This window comes from Bos grunniens, chromosome 5, assembly GCF_055505025.1.
Source record: "Bos grunniens cultivar Pamir isolate PY7600 chromosome 5, Bosgru_T2T1.0, whole genome shotgun sequence".
Taxonomy (NCBI): domain Eukaryota; kingdom Metazoa; phylum Chordata; class Mammalia; order Artiodactyla; family Bovidae; genus Bos; species Bos grunniens.
Genome location: NC_141169.1, coordinates 30420902 through 30436479, shown reverse-complemented (window position 1 = coordinate 30436479; position 15578 = coordinate 30420902). Strand labels below are relative to the sequence as shown.

Genomic DNA, 15578 nt, shown 5'->3' with positions numbered 1-15578 from the left:
CATTCAAAAAATAAAGATCATGGTATCCAGTCCTATCACTTCATGGCAAACAGATGAGGAAATAGTGGAAACAGTGTCAGATTTCATTTTCTTGGGCTCCAAAATCAATGTGGACAGTGATTGCAACCATGAAATTAAAAGATGCTTGCTCCTTGGAAGAAAAGCTATGACAAACCTAGACAGCGTATTAAAAAGCAGACATCATTTTGGTGACAAAGGTCCATATAGCCAAAGCTATAGTTTTTCCAGTCGTCATGTACGGATGTGAGAGTTGGACCATAAAGAAGGCTGAGTGCCGAAGAATTGATGCTTTTGAACTGTGGTGCTAGAGAAGACTCTTGAGAGTCCTTTGGACAGCAAGGAGATCAAACCAGTTCAGTCCTAAAGGAAATCAATCCTGAATATTCATTGGAAGGACTGATGCTGAAGCTGAAGCTCCAATACTTTGGTCACCTGATGTGAAGAAATGACTCATTGGAAAAGACCCTGATGCTGGGAAAGACTGAGGGCAAGAGGAGAAGGGGGTGACAGAGGATGAGATGGTTGGATGGCATCACCGACTCAATGGACATGAGTTTGAGCAAACTCCAGGAGATGGTGAAGGCAGGGAAGACTGGCATGCTACAGTTCATGGGGTCACAAAGAGTCAGACACGACTTAGTGACTGAAGAACAAGTTAAGTTCAGCATTGCCTTGCTTAGCATAGTGCCTAGCTTTCAAAATACTCTGAAGTGAAAGAATGACATTTTCTTACATAAAATGTGTTAAATTAATAATATACAAATAACTTTGAAGATGATATCTCTATTCAAAATAGGTTTTTTAAAAAGTCACTTAAGCATTTGCTGAGCAAAAGAATTTTCCAATGAAGGTTCATTATTTGGTCAGCTATAAGTTGCACAGTTCTCCAACCAAAATTATGTGACCTGCAAAAAAGACAATCTGTCCTGGCAGCTGTTAGCAAATTCCCAGACACTCTACAGCCTAGAGTTGTTTCTAATTTTAAGCAACTAATTTAGAACACATGCTTCCCTGGCAAATGGACATCAGGCTTTTCAACCCACCTTTTCTCCATCTGGGTAGGAGATGCAGACCTCAGGACCTGGGGGCACATTCTCCTTTTGCTCCAATTTATGAGTTTTGATTTCACCACCACTGGCTCTCAACTCATTCTACAAAATAAAAATAGTCTGTGAATTTTTTTTTTAAAGTCTCACAATTCTCTTCATAGCCATCTATTAAATAAACTTGGAATGCTAAAAAAGAAATTCTTTTCCAAGGCTTCAAGTCAAATCAACCCCCTAACTCTCAGAAGCAACACCCATTGACTTGTGAAATGACAAAAGCAGCTTTGTGGACACACACACCTCAGAGTTAAATATTTATACAACTAGTCCAAAACTTGATGCTCATTAGAACACAGACACATCAACACAGACACACACACCAACCCTCCCCCTCCCACCCTGCTGCCCAGCATACAATATTCTCGTGATTCACTCTTCTAGCAGCACAGCTTGTGGGAATGCAAAGCTGGTGAGTTTTATCAGAAAAGACCATTCTGGAGCAGGGGAAAGGAGGTGCCAAGTGCCAATAATTAAGAAAAGATACTGACCATATATATAAATGCCCGGCCTGGAAAGAAAGACAGGGATGATGCATATATATAAGAACTGAAATTATACTTAATGATACCGTAAAATAGCCTTTTGTTGTGAGACTTTCAAAAACATATTTTGGTGGGTTTTTTTTTTTTTTTTGCATAAAATTCATACAGTATACTAAAGACATACCTTATTCTAGTTCTCATAATAGAGCTTCAACATAAAAAAGCAGACGTGAGTCAGAAGGAGTGAGCAAAATCATATTTGTTTTCCTTGCAAAGAACACTTGAGGCAAAATATTAAAATCAACTTTATTACTAGATCCAAAATCAATACAGAGGTTAGATGAAAATGGACATTTCCTACCTTTAGCCTACTAGTAATCTAATACCTTTCTTGTTCTTTGTGATTCTTCAGGTATAGAGCGAAAACAATCCATTTATGGCCACAAGGCCAATGAATGGAGTGTCAGTTGGACTGACTGTCTCAGGTGTGAATTCCAGATTAAGGCCCACAGCTCTGGCAGCTAACACTGCAGAACCAACCGTACAACAACCAGAAACTTATTCCTGATCTCGCCTCAAAGCCCAGCCCTCCCTGTAGCGGCCTAAGAAATTCTTTTGGGATGAGATAGAATGTGCTTTTTACAAGAATTCCTTAAGGCTTTTCAACTCTTAAAATTTACAGAGCAGAAGAATCGCAATGTAGAAACTCTCATTAGGAGTTGAAAAAACAGTTACCAAACAGGTTTTTCCACTTAGAGAGTCACCTAGTCGGAATGTTTATAGCAGGAGGTCACTGAGAAGCAGCAAAATCCTGCAAGAGGGAATTAAGCTCCACAGATCATGTTTGCTGTATTTCCTGACCTGCCTTTTAAGAGAAGTCTACATTTGCTTATTTTTTCACACTCCCAATGAATAACAAGCCTGTGATGGTCTACTTCACTACTTATTTACACACATTATCTCTTCTTAAAACTGTAGTGAAAAATCAAGATGAGATTATTCACTGCCCAGAGACTTGGTCTACCAATAAATACTATTGGAAAAGGCATATACTTCATCCTGTGGGGGAAAGAAGGGTCAGTTCCGAGAATACACACTGTGATTTCTAACAGACACTGGTTCAGTCTGCTTGGGAACAAATAAAATCTAATACTATTCTTCCAATTTTATTAGAAAATAATAATCAAGAGATTAATAATTTGTCATTTGAAATCTTAGAAGGAACAGATGTTTGAAAGATACAAATGTATGTGTACATGTGTATATATGCGTGTGTACTTATGAATAAATGGCATTTAAAAGGTAACTTCACATAAGCGGTTCTGTTGTGTCCTCCTGCCAGTTAAACCTAGGAAAGCGTAACATGTAAAGATCCTCCATTGTATTAGAATACCACGTTTTTGTGCTTACAGAGTACCTCACCCTCCTATCATTTCTCCCTTTTTTTCTTATCCACTATTCTATTTCTTTAGAAAAGTATTACATCCTAGGAATTAAATATTAAGTGGATCATATGTTGTATGATTTCATTTACATGAAAGGTCCAGACCCAGAAAATCCATAAAAACAGACAGTGGATTAGGGGTTGCTAGGGGATAAGGAAAGTGTAGAATTGGGAGTCACTGAACAGGGATGGGTTTCTTTTGGTGGTGATGGAGAAGTTTTAGAGTTAGACAGTGGTGATGATTGTACAACCTTGGGAATATATTAAAATTCACTGAATTGCATATTTTAAAATGGTGATTTTTATGTCAGGTGAATTATATATGAATAAAAATTGCAGAAAAATGTCCCATCCCACATTAATGTTGAATATATTCAATATTTCTCTCCAGTGTTCTCCCTTTCTCCTCTCAAAGACAAAAATAAGTGTTTATATTAAAACTAATAAAATATTACTTTTTTTTTTTTGGCCACTATGCAGCTTGTGGGATCTTAGTTCCCGGACCAGAGATTGAACCTGGGTCCTTGGCAGTGAAAGCACTGAGTTTAACCACTGAACTGCTAGGGAACTCCCCCAAACACTACTTCTTTAACAACAAGATTAAGAAGAGACAGGAAAATTCTCAATGGTAATACTGATGGTAACATCACCAAAGAAAAGGTGGGTGGGGATAAGGCCTAGGAAAACAAAGTCAGAACATGGTAAGGATTAGAAATGAAGCTGCTGCCGCTGCCGCTGCTGCTAAGTCGCTTCAGTCGTGTCTGACTCTGTGCGACCCCACAGACGGCAGCCCAACAGGCTCCGCCGTCCCTGGGATTCTCCAGGGAAGAATACTGGAGTGGGTTGCCATTTCCTTCTCCAATGCTTGAAAGTGAAAAGTGAAAGTGAAGTCGCTCAGTCGTGTCCAACTCTTCGCGACCCCATAGACTGTAGCCTACCAGGCTCCTCAGTCCATGGGATTCTCCAGGCAAGAGTACTGGAGTGGGGTGCCATTGCCTTCTCCACAAATGAAGCTAGGGTAGGATTTATGTGAAGAGAGAATGGCTGGATCCCAGGAAGGAGCCAGGGCTCACAGGTCAGGGTGTGGGAGACATTTCTAGTTCCCATGGTCAGTGACCATTTGCTAGATGAGTGAATGAATGAATGATGCCGAACACGTACTGTATAGCTCGAAGAACTGCTTTGCTTGGACACAGCTGCCTGGTACTTGGCCATTCGATCCTTTATGGAGGTTTCTGACAGGCGTGGAAATTCTAGATTTCGCCTACTCTCTCTTTTCTCCGAGTTGAGTGCTGAAGATGACAGCTGACCTGCAAGCATGCAAACAATATGCTTTATTAGAAAATAAATGCGATTTGAATGATTTCAAGATTCTAAATTTTAGGCTATTGTAGAATCAACCTACTCTGTTTAAAAATAAAATTTAAAAAAAATGATTAAAAAAATAAAGTAAAAAAAAAAAGAAAAAAAAAAGAATACAAAGAAGGAAATCAGGATTGTAACTGTTATTTACAAGGCAACACTCACTCACTTTGCCAACATTAAGAGGAGACTGCTAACCATTATTGAGCGTTACATATTTTTAAATTTTGGATTTATTTAACATGTGAAAAAATTGGATCACAATGCCATTTTAATTTGTATTTCTTTGATTCCTAGGAGGCTGATGGTTTTCCTATATTAATTGATTTTATTTTTTCTTTTGTGAAGTGCCTGTATATGCCCCCTTCAAAACATAATAATTCCTCTCTCAAGGTGTTATGTTAGTATCAGCAATATAGGATAATCAGCAATCTTGACAGGGGATAATGTCCATCCATGGAAGCCCTCAGGTCCTAGACAACCATGGAGCCAAAACTGTTGGTAATGGTGCTTCCCTTACAATCCTGCAAAATGACACTCTGGTTAACACAGGTTACCACTGACAAAGATGAATTAAAAACACAGAGAAGCTATTTGGAGAGAGCAATCAGATTTGGGAATGACTTGTATATAACAGCCTTCCCTTTAATTTGTACCGCTCTTCCTTTAAAAGCATCAGCTTTGAGGTCAAAGGGTATTGCTACTAATGAGTACTTCCTAGAAAACTTTCCACACGTGGAACTCTCTGCTTACCTGGGCCTATTTCCAAGTCATCCAGAGAATAGCTATTTTCAGACATCTTCCTTCCACCTGCACTTCGGCTTTGGCCCCGAGGAATCTGAAAAACAAAAACCAGCAATAAGTTTTGCAGCAAGGATGGGAATTTTTTTTTTTTTTTGAGGATGGGGAAATCTTGATGCAATGCTCAAAACGGAGGCCTGCAAATCTCCTTTAGAAGTAAAATACAGAAGAGATTGGATTTTATATTAGTTTTTATATACCACAGAATGTGTTTTTAGTGTTATAAATATCAAGCACTACATATTCACAGGTGCCCAGGGGAAAATAAGTAACTCTATATAGGTAATGCATTCTGCAAAAGATTTCTGCCTAACCACCTTAACCAGAAAGCCTCGGAATTTAACAGTCATTGGAATGGAATACTCATGTTTCAGATGAAAATGACATGTCTCTCCAAACTGTCAAGTCCTGATGGCAGTATCTGTGGTTGGCTTTCTCCATCCCAGTTTATCCCTGTTCTTGCTGACTGGTTCATGTCTTCATCATCTTTTTCCTGGACTACTGCGTGACCTTTCTAACTGGTTCCTCTGTCTTCCAATGAGGTATCTATGATGCTGCCATTATCCCAAGTAAAACAAAATAATTATCCCCAAACATAAATCTATGTTATTCTCTTATTCAAAATTCTTTAAGGATTCCTAATCACTCTGTGAATTAAATCTAAAGTGCTTAGTATGTCAGAGAAGATCAGTTCCAAATCTGGTCCCTTCTTACCCCCTGGGTATTCTCTTCCTCATCCTTTACTCTCCAGGAAAAGCAAATTGCTGGGAGGTCCCTGATATTGTAAATGAGTTCCCTCCACCTGGATTATGCTTATCCTTCCATTGTCCAGCAATGCCTGTTCCTTCAAGACTCGGTGTAAGCTAAGCTAGTGGTCCCCAACCTTTTTGGCACCACGGACTGATTTCATGGAAGACAATTTTTCCATGGACCAGGGGTTGGGGGGGATGGTTTCAGGATGATTCAAGTGCATTACATTTATTGTGTACTTTATTTCTAATCTACTGTTGCCACTGATCTGATCGGTCCATAGCCCAGAGGTTGGTGCCCCCTGAGCTGAGCAAATTCCCTCTGATCTAATACCTCTCCTCCATAAATCTAAGTAGCCCTTCCTTTGTTCCCAAGGACGTGGTTCCCATCACAATGCTTATCAAATTGTTGCGCATTGCTATTCTGGACTGGAAGCTTATTGAGGGCACAGACAAGCTTTTATTTTTTAAACAGAAAAGTGAAAGGTACAGATCTTTTTAAAAATAAAGTATTCCTATGAATCCCATAAATTACTACATTTATATCTCTCATACTTAGGGTAGGTCTATAAAGAAAATTCCAAATTATACTTTTAAGGCTGGAAAAGTAACTCAAGAGAAAGCCTGAATGTCAAAGGATGTTCCTAGACATAATACACAGAGAGTATGTTATGTTTATTCAGCTTGCAATGAGAGCCTTCAAGCAGATTCCTATCGAATTTCCTATCTGGAAATTTATTTCCAGATAACTTGATGTAGGAAAGATATCTGAAATCCAATATGACAGAAGACAAGAGTAAAACATTTAGCAGCCTTCTGAATTCAACATTAGTAAATAATTATTAAACCTTTAAGTTCAGTGGACTAATCAAACAACAATAAAGTTTAAGACAGTGAACTATCCCTTTTTAAAGTCCCCCTGCTCCCCCTTGGCGGAGAAGGCAATGGCACCCCACTCCAGTACTCTTGCCTGGAAAATCCCATTGACGGAGGAGCCTGGTAGGCTGCAGTCCATGGGGTCGCTAAGAGTCTGGCACGACTGAGTGACTTCACTTTCACTTTTCACTTTCATGCATTGGAGAAGGAAATGGCAACCCACTCCAGTGTTCTTGCCTGGAGAATCCCAGGGACGGGGGAGCCTGGTGGGCTGCTGTCTATGGGGTCGCACAGAGTCAGACACGACTGAAGCGACTTAGCAGCAGTCGCAGCTCCCCCTTGGAGATAGGAAATATGCCATGTCAGAAATCAGAGCCAAGGATTTGGTTTACTTATGTCCTACCAATAAGACTATCTCTTCTTGGACTTCCATAGTGGTCCAGTGGTTCAGAATCCGCCTACCAATGCAGGGGACATGGGTTCGATTCCTGGTCTGGGAAGATCCCACATGCCACAAAACAACTAAGCATTGTGAACCACAACGACTGAGCTCACACGCCTAGAACCTATGCTCTGCAAGAGGAGAAACCAGCATGTGGCAAGGAAGGGTAGCCCCCGCTTGCTGGAACTAAAGAAAGCCATGGGCAGCAACAAAGACCCAGTGCAGCCAAAAATAAAATTAATTCATTATTTTAGAAAAAGAATATTGTTTCTTGCAAATTTAATATACATTTAATGTACTTCATCTCCAAGTCAGCTTTGCCATGTACATTATTTGTTGAATCTATTTTTTTTAAAAAAGCAATAGCAACTCTAACCTTGCCACATCGTACTCAGGTCAGCAGCACCATCAGTCACATCCACATGACTCCTATGATGCAAACATTCTTGTTCTGGGAGCAGCCCACCATTTGGAAATGAAGGTCATCAGCCAAAATGAAAAGATAAGTTTGGCAGAATACTCTTCATCCACATCTTTTTGTTTTTAAAACATTTTTCATTTGCAGAGTTAGAGTAAAGGAAATTCCAAAGATTTATTCCAAATGCTGCTGCACTGTAAGATGATCATTATAAAAACTAAAATTTTCAGGGCTCAAATAGGGAGAGAGCTTGGAAATATACTTAAAAAAAAAAAAAAAAAGGAACAGGTTTTGCACTCTTAACACTGGAGCGATATTTCAAATATTTACATTCTGTCAAAGGTAAAGTTCAAGCCTAATTCCAAGAGTATGTGTTACACGTTGCAGCCTGCTAGGAGTTCAGTCTTCTGTCTGTGCTTGTAGCCACGTGGGACGTTCTGACACTAGTGTTATTGAGAGCAAGACCATTTAGAACCAGCATACATGCTGGGCTAGGTTCTTTGGTTTTAGATGCATAAAATCTCCCATCTTTTGCTACCTTTTAATTTAAATCTTTGGGTTAAATAAAGTAAGAGCCTTTCTCCCCCCTCACTCTCAAAAGTGAGTGAGGATGGTTCATCCTCATGAGGATATCAGTACTCTGAATTATTTTCTTTCAACTACTAAAAAAGTGAATATGCAAAGTCATTTGCTATTAGAGAAAAATAGAAAAACGTCCCTGGAAATCAAAGTTATTCTGACATCGGTTCTGAGGAGGAATACAACTTGGAGATAAGATGGCTTTAAAAATTTAAAACAAAATTTTTTGGCCACGCAGCATGTGGGATCTTAGTTCTCTGACCATGGATCAAACCTGCACCCCCTGCATTGGAAGCATGGAATCTTAACCCCTGGACCGCCAGGGAAGTCCATGGGATGGCTTTTAATGAGCTCCTAGGTGAAGCACTAAGCATTTCTTTCAATATCTTTCCACCTCCAAACCACTCAAAGAATGACAAGATCTCTATATATGAAATGAACACAATATTGCAAATCAACTACACTTAAAAATAAAAACCCAAACCCCAAGATCTCAAATGCATTTACTATTAATTTATGATCTTCATTTTACAAGTGGTCATCTGAGGTTCAGAAAGAAGGAGGAGTTTCCTCCAATATTTCTCAAGGAAAGTAAAGGAACACACACACACACACACACACACACACACACAGGAACTCTGATAGTGAAATACTCTTCTGTAACACATTTTTATCACATTTCACTCTCTTTTATTCACATGCCTGAGGGAGCCTTAATTGTCACACTCGGTTAAGAGAAGAGAGAAAAGGCAAGGCGCTTTAAGACTTTCTGGCATTTCCTCAATCTTGGCCTCACCCCACCCTACAAGTCCTCCTTTCTGTCAGGTGACTGCAGTAACTCTCGTTAGTGTGACCACCCCTTAAATATTTTCTTTGAATCTATAAACCAAATGCATCCACATTTACCAATAAGAAAATAAGAGTCTGGGGCTTTTAGCCAGCAGTCTGTAGAATTTGTTTTCTCTGGAGTTTTCTTTAGAAATAAAGTTAGGCCCCAAATGTCAAATAAAAAGCAGGATTTCCTGTCCTGGGTACCCCTATTTTCAGGAAAAATTCTCTTTAAAACTTGATTCTCAACATTTTATTGAGAGCTACTTCCTTCAACCTTTCAACTCTGACCTTCCTTCAGACTCTTTCATCCTTCCAAAGTCAACGGTGGAAGATGGACGCCTTTTAGGGAAAAATGGGAACTATGCATGGAGATTATAGGGTGTAGATAAAACCTGGACTTAATTTCTCAAAATACTGAGAGATAAACATTTCCTTCTTCAAGAACTCTAGTAGAAAAAAAAAATAGCTCATTTAAGTAAAAGCTACACATAGAAGGAGCACTTGTCTCCAGAGGGATTTCTCTCTCTCTCTCTCTTTATAGAGAGAGAGAGACAGGTTTTTTTTCGGCCATGCCACGTAGCTTGTGGGTTCTAGTTTCCAACTAGAGTGAACGTGGGCCATGGCAGTGAAAGCCTCAAATGCTAACCCCTAGACCACCAGGGAACTCCCATATTTTGTATTTCTAAGTGTTCTACAAAAATTATGCATTTCTCTTATAATTAAAAAAAAGGAAAGGAAGGAGAGATAATACTTCATATTTATTAAATTAACATAAATATTTAAGAATGATAAAACCAAATGCTGATGAGGAACTGGTGAGGAATTGAATATGTCCTTAGATTGTGTTGCTGCTAAGTCACTTCAGTCGTGGCCGACTCTGTGTGACCCCATGGACGGCAGCCTACCAGGCTCCCCCGTCCCTGGGATTCTCCAGGCAAGAACACTGGAGTGGGTTGCCATTTCCTTCTCCAATGCATGAAAGTGTTAGCACTGTTAAATAATATAATCTTTGATAATAAGCTAAAAATATGCAAGAAGAATGTTCAATGAATTATGTCTTTTGACGATGGTAACACCATTCAATAATATGGCTCCCCTACCAACTAAAAATAAAATGTTTCTGCCAAGATGTTTAGAGCTTTTTAATTAGGCTGGAAAAGAATCTAATTACTGGGGAATGATTAAAATGTATAATTAAATAACCTATTGCTGTGAAAGGATAACTACATGAACTAGGAAGGTACAAAGGAAGGTGTATATAAAAAAGACCAAACCAAAGATAAAGAACACAAAACAGAGCACACGGTACCTAAAACTATGTAAAATCTAGTTATGCAATGATAAAGATTTCACTGTGCACAACTGTGTGCACAATTGGTAAAGGTTACTCTTTGTTCAAAGATATTTGACTTTTTCTGGTTTACCCTGTGTATGATTGCTCATACGACTAATTTATATAAGAAAAACACACCTACCAAACCCACAGCCTTCTAAGTCAAGAGTTTTAGTACAGATCTCTTACATTTGATCTCTTACATTCCAATGTACTTCTCTTCATTGCCCTGATGTCTTTTATTCAGTAAAAAGACTATAAAATGTAAAAAGAGGGACTTCCCCGGTGGTCCAGTGGTTAAGAATTCACCTGTCAATGCAGGGGACACAGGTTCCATTCCTGGTCCATGAAGATTCCACATGCAGTGGAGCAAGAAAGCCCATGTGCCACAACTACTGAGCTGGTGTGCCTAGAGCCATGCTCTGCAACAAGAGGAGCCACTGCAATGAGAAGCCCGCACAGCACAAAGAGTAGACCCTGCTCACCGCAACTAGAGAAAGTCCCCGCGCAGCAAAGGAGACCCAGGGCAGCCAAAAAGAATAAATACATAAATAATTTTTTTTAATGTAAAAAGAAGACAGATATGAGTTGAAGTCTTTGAGAAGACAGCTGTTAATATGTTTTAATTTTTTCCTGGTTTCCTTGGATTGCAAAAATATGTAAGGCCAGATGTTTTTATCCAATAAATAGCTACTATAACATCCATGAAGACAGTGTTTATGGCAGAAGTGGTGGTACTACACTATTTCAGTTTTTGTTCCGACATTAAGTAGCTACATGATACTGGGTCATTAAAAAAAAAAAATCAGTTAATTTCTCTTATGTAAGCTGTTCCCATCTGTAAAACAGGGATTTTAATACCCTAACTGCCTGAGAACAATGAGCTGAATTAAACAACCTTTTACAATCACTTATATCAATAGTTCTAGGATTTATGTCAACAATCTTGATAGGGATTTCTCACTCATTGTAATTCATCAATGAATTAGAAGGCTAGAGGAAATGATTAATAAATTCATCTGGATACACACCTGTGTTGCTTTATCCAAAAGTGAGTCCAATAGTATAAAGAAAAGGTAATTTTGGGGGACAAATGGTGTCTTTCTGGCCCCCCCAAACTCTAATGTAGCCAATATTGCTTAGAGAATGTTCCAGTCCTCTGATACTACTTTTCAACAAGTTTTATTTTAATGGAACTGAATAGAAACCAGTAAGTAGTTAACTGGCATGAAAGTAAGCAGAAAAGCGATGCCTGGTCTCTAACTGACACATCAAGGACAGCCACTTAGGATAACAAACAGATCAGGATTCCCTGACTGGCATTTCTATACCTGAATCTGTTACTATCTTACCACAAAAGACCAAAGATTTATTCAGAGGTACTAATTAAGGATAAATAAAATTTAATCTGTGCTTAGTAGGGGGTCTTTACAAGAAATATACTTCTAAAAAAAAGAAAGAAAGAAATATACTGTTATGCATGCTAAGCTGCTTCAGTCCTGTCCGACTCTGTGCGACCCTATGGACTGTAGCCTGCCAGGTTCCTCTGTCCCTGGTATTCTCCAGGCAAGGATACTGGAATGGGTTGGCAGACCCACCTCCAAACACCTTCCAGACCCAGTGATCAAAACTGCATCTCTTACATCTCCTGAAGTGGCAGGCAGATTCTTTACCATTAGTGCCACTTGGGAAAGCCCAATAGAGAGGTCAATCAAAATAACACTAAGAACTTAAATTGAATGGATGAAGGGATAAAAAAGATATGGTATATGTACACAATGGAATACTACTCAGCCACAAAAAGAACAAAATTTTGCCATTTGCAGAAACGTGGATGGACTTAAAGGGTATTATGCTAAGTGAAATACATGGGATGGAGAAAGATAAATACTGCATGATATTACTTACATGTAGAGTCTAAAAAATACAACAAACTAATGAATATAACAAAAAAAAGAAGCAGACACAGATATAGAGAGCAAACTAGTAGTTACTAGTGAGGAGAGGAAAGGGGGAAGGAGTAGTATAGGGCTAGGGGAGTAAAAGGTACAAACTATTAGATATAAAATAATATAGAAGGATATATTACCACACAGGGAATATAGCCAATATTTTATAATAACTAAAGATAGAGTATTGGCTTCCCAGGTGGCGGTGGTAGTAAAGAACCCACTTGCCAGGGTAGGAGATGTAAGAGACACAGGTTTGATCCCTGGGTTGGGAAGATGGAGACGGGCATGGCAACCCACTCCAGTATTCTTGCCTGGAGAATCCCATGGACAGAGGAGCCTGGCGGGCTATAGTCCATTGGGTCGCAAAGAGTCAGACGTGACTGAAGCAACTTAGCATGCATAAATGGAGTATAACTTTTAAAACTTGTGAATCACTATATTGTACACCTGTAGCTTATGTTGTATTCTGTCAATTAAAAAAAAATGTTATATTAAAGAAACAATATAGAGGGGAGAAAAATAACAGCAAAATCACATCTCAAAACCACACAGCTATAAACTGTAGGTGAACACAACAAATCAGCAAAAAATAAATCAGTTTTAATAGGATATAGGAAAAAGACAGTATTATAGAAAAACAAAGATAATTCTTGTACTTATTTAACAAAACCAGTTATCTACATTCAAAACACTAGCAATGTATTGCTGATAAGCAAAAGATATATTCCCCTACTCTAGGGTGACTATATTAGACCCCACAGTGATATTGAGTTAGCTATTCAAATCCCTTTCCTCCCTAAACCCATCTTAAAATTATGACTTACTGATACTCAATTAATACCAAATATGAACATCCTCAGAATTGTGTTCCTCTGGGAATATAATTCCAAATAATTTACTTAAACCACTAAACCAAGCAGAAGAAAAACTTTATTAAAATAACATTAAGTAGATAAGAGAACACATGTAATTATTAGCCCAGAGAGGAGAAAATAAAACATTATGGATACTTTTTACAACAATGCAGGGATTCCCTATGGACAACTACCCATTCTTTGAGAAAGCAAACATAAATTGTTTCTCTGATGTAGTTTACAGATCAGTTGGCTCTGGATAAATAGCTGATGAACAGATCACACTTGAGTTTGGAAGTCTTCTTTTCTAAAGGGTTCACTCCACTACATCAGCACATGAACACTGCTATGTACTAGTGTTACGTAAAACTAAACAAAACACAAATGTCACTTCCAGGAACTTAGAAGAAGGGAAACCACAAAAATGTTGGACTGTTTGAAGAAAGATGGTTTTACTCTTACATTAACAAGTGCAACTTTTGTTGGCATTTTGATGCCAGCCATACACAGGATAATCCTGGTGATTAGAAGGGCAGAAATTATAAGGGAAGTTGAAGAGCTTAGGAGTCTAGGGAGAGAAACAGCAGAGAAGTGACAAGATTGATGGGACATGGGAAACTTCTGTTTTAATTGAGATATTTCTACTGTAGCTGTTTTGTCTTTGTAGTATAAAACAATACAATTAACTGAAAGCATTAAAGTATACCATGAATAACAGGGAAAAAAGGATAAAGAGGACAATTTTTGCCCTAATGATTTTAATTTTACTTATCATCACTTTCTCTCTCTCTTTTTTTTTTGGGGGGGGGTGGGCGCTGTGCAGCATGTGGACTCTCCAACTGGGGATCGAACCCTGGCCCCCTGCAGTGGAAGCATGGAATCTTAACCACTGGACCACCAGGGATTTCCCCACCATTATTTTCTCATTACTACCTCCTATCCTTGGTTAGCCCCCAAAGAGCAAATGCGTGAGTGTGTTTATGTGTTCTAGAAAATAGAGATTTTTGGTGAGGAGGCATTCTCTTTTTTTCTCTTCTTTGCTTTACCTAACTCCTCTCCTAGAAGAGGGAAACACTGCAAGGAAGAAGCAGTAGTCAGAACTTGTGTAGAAGAATCAAGAGATGTCCATATTCAAGCTTTATTTTCTTGCATCACAACTAATTGGTTTAATCTTGACCCAAGCAAAAGATAGGATTTTAATTAGGTTATGAAGGTAGAAATATACTTTCCAATTATTTGGTCTTTATTCTCCTATCCAAGGATTTGTGTGAAACAAATAAGTTAGGAACCAAATAGAAATAAGTGAGACTTAAGGAGCCTGTCACATGCTCCTTACATGGTTTGGTCATTTGAATAACTGCATCATGACCTTTGAAGATTATGAATTCAAATGTCAACATGATGATGACTGAATAGCTGCTTGATCAGCTTTTTCATAAAAGGCTACCTAAAACCCAGATCAACATACACATCCAGTTAGGGATGTGAAGCCACACTTAGTGTATGCCACCAGGGAGGGCTTCTCTTTCCTCATACTGATAGGTTACACTAATCCATCCACTGCTCATTTGCAGTAGGAATTAGAACTATCATGTTCAACTAAACCACCTGACTTAAATAACCTATCTATTCACTGAAAGTAGAGGAAAAGTCATCAGTTGTCATTATTTATAAGTTGAGATCTAAGCTTCTTTTCTCCTTTTTATTAAATAAACACTAAGAGTCAAGCATTGGGTTGACCACTGGGAGATAAAGGAAACATTACTTTGAAAGAATTATATAGACTGGAAGTATACAAATTCACACAGACTATTAAAGAAGCATGATAAAAGTGGCCAAAGAGAAGTAAGATATTCTACAGGATGGTCAGGAGGGTGAAGGTAATTTCATATGGTAAAAAACTGAGGTAAGTTCTCATAGTATTAATAGACCTTGATGAGTAAGATTTCAAAAGGTAGAAGTTAGGGGAAAGACATGACTAGTTTAAAATGAGGAGTAATCCAGGGTTTGAGTACTAGATTAGCTGTATGTCTGTGTATTAGTTGCTTAGTCTTGCCTGACTCTTTACCACCCCATGGACTATGCCTGCCAGGCTCCTCTGTCCATGGAATTCTCCAGGCAAGCATACTGAAGTGGATTGGCATTCCCTTCTCCAGCAGACCTTCCTGATCCAGGGATCGAACCTAGGTCTCCTGCATTGTAGGCAAGTTCTTTACCATCTGAGCTTAGCTGCTGCTGCTGCTAAGTAGCTTCAGTCGTGTCCGACTCTGTGCGACCCCATAGACGGCAGCCCACCAGGCTCCCCCATCCCTGGGATTCTCCAGGCAA

At 38.8% G+C, this 15578-nt stretch overlaps 1 protein-coding gene across 7 annotated transcripts in view; it reads right to left on the bottom strand.

Moving 5' to 3' along the window:
• Positions 1 to 15578, bottom strand: part of LIMA1 (LIM domain and actin binding 1) — a 92063-nt gene that overhangs the window by 16933 nt on the left and 59552 nt on the right. For 6 of the 7 annotated variants that reach the window (XM_086399489.1, XM_086399493.1, XM_086399488.1 and 3 more), the window contains 3 exons: positions 5169 to 5253; positions 4215 to 4363; positions 1065 to 1172 (listed from right to left, as the gene is read on the bottom strand). In XM_086399489.1, the coding sequence (XP_086255615.1) occupies positions 1065 to 1172; positions 4215 to 4363; positions 5169 to 5253 (342 nt within the window). Of the gene's footprint in view, positions 1 to 1064; positions 1173 to 1615; positions 1636 to 4214; positions 4364 to 5168; positions 5254 to 15578 lie in introns of those variants that run through there. The other variant, XM_086399495.1, reaches the window with a different exon arrangement.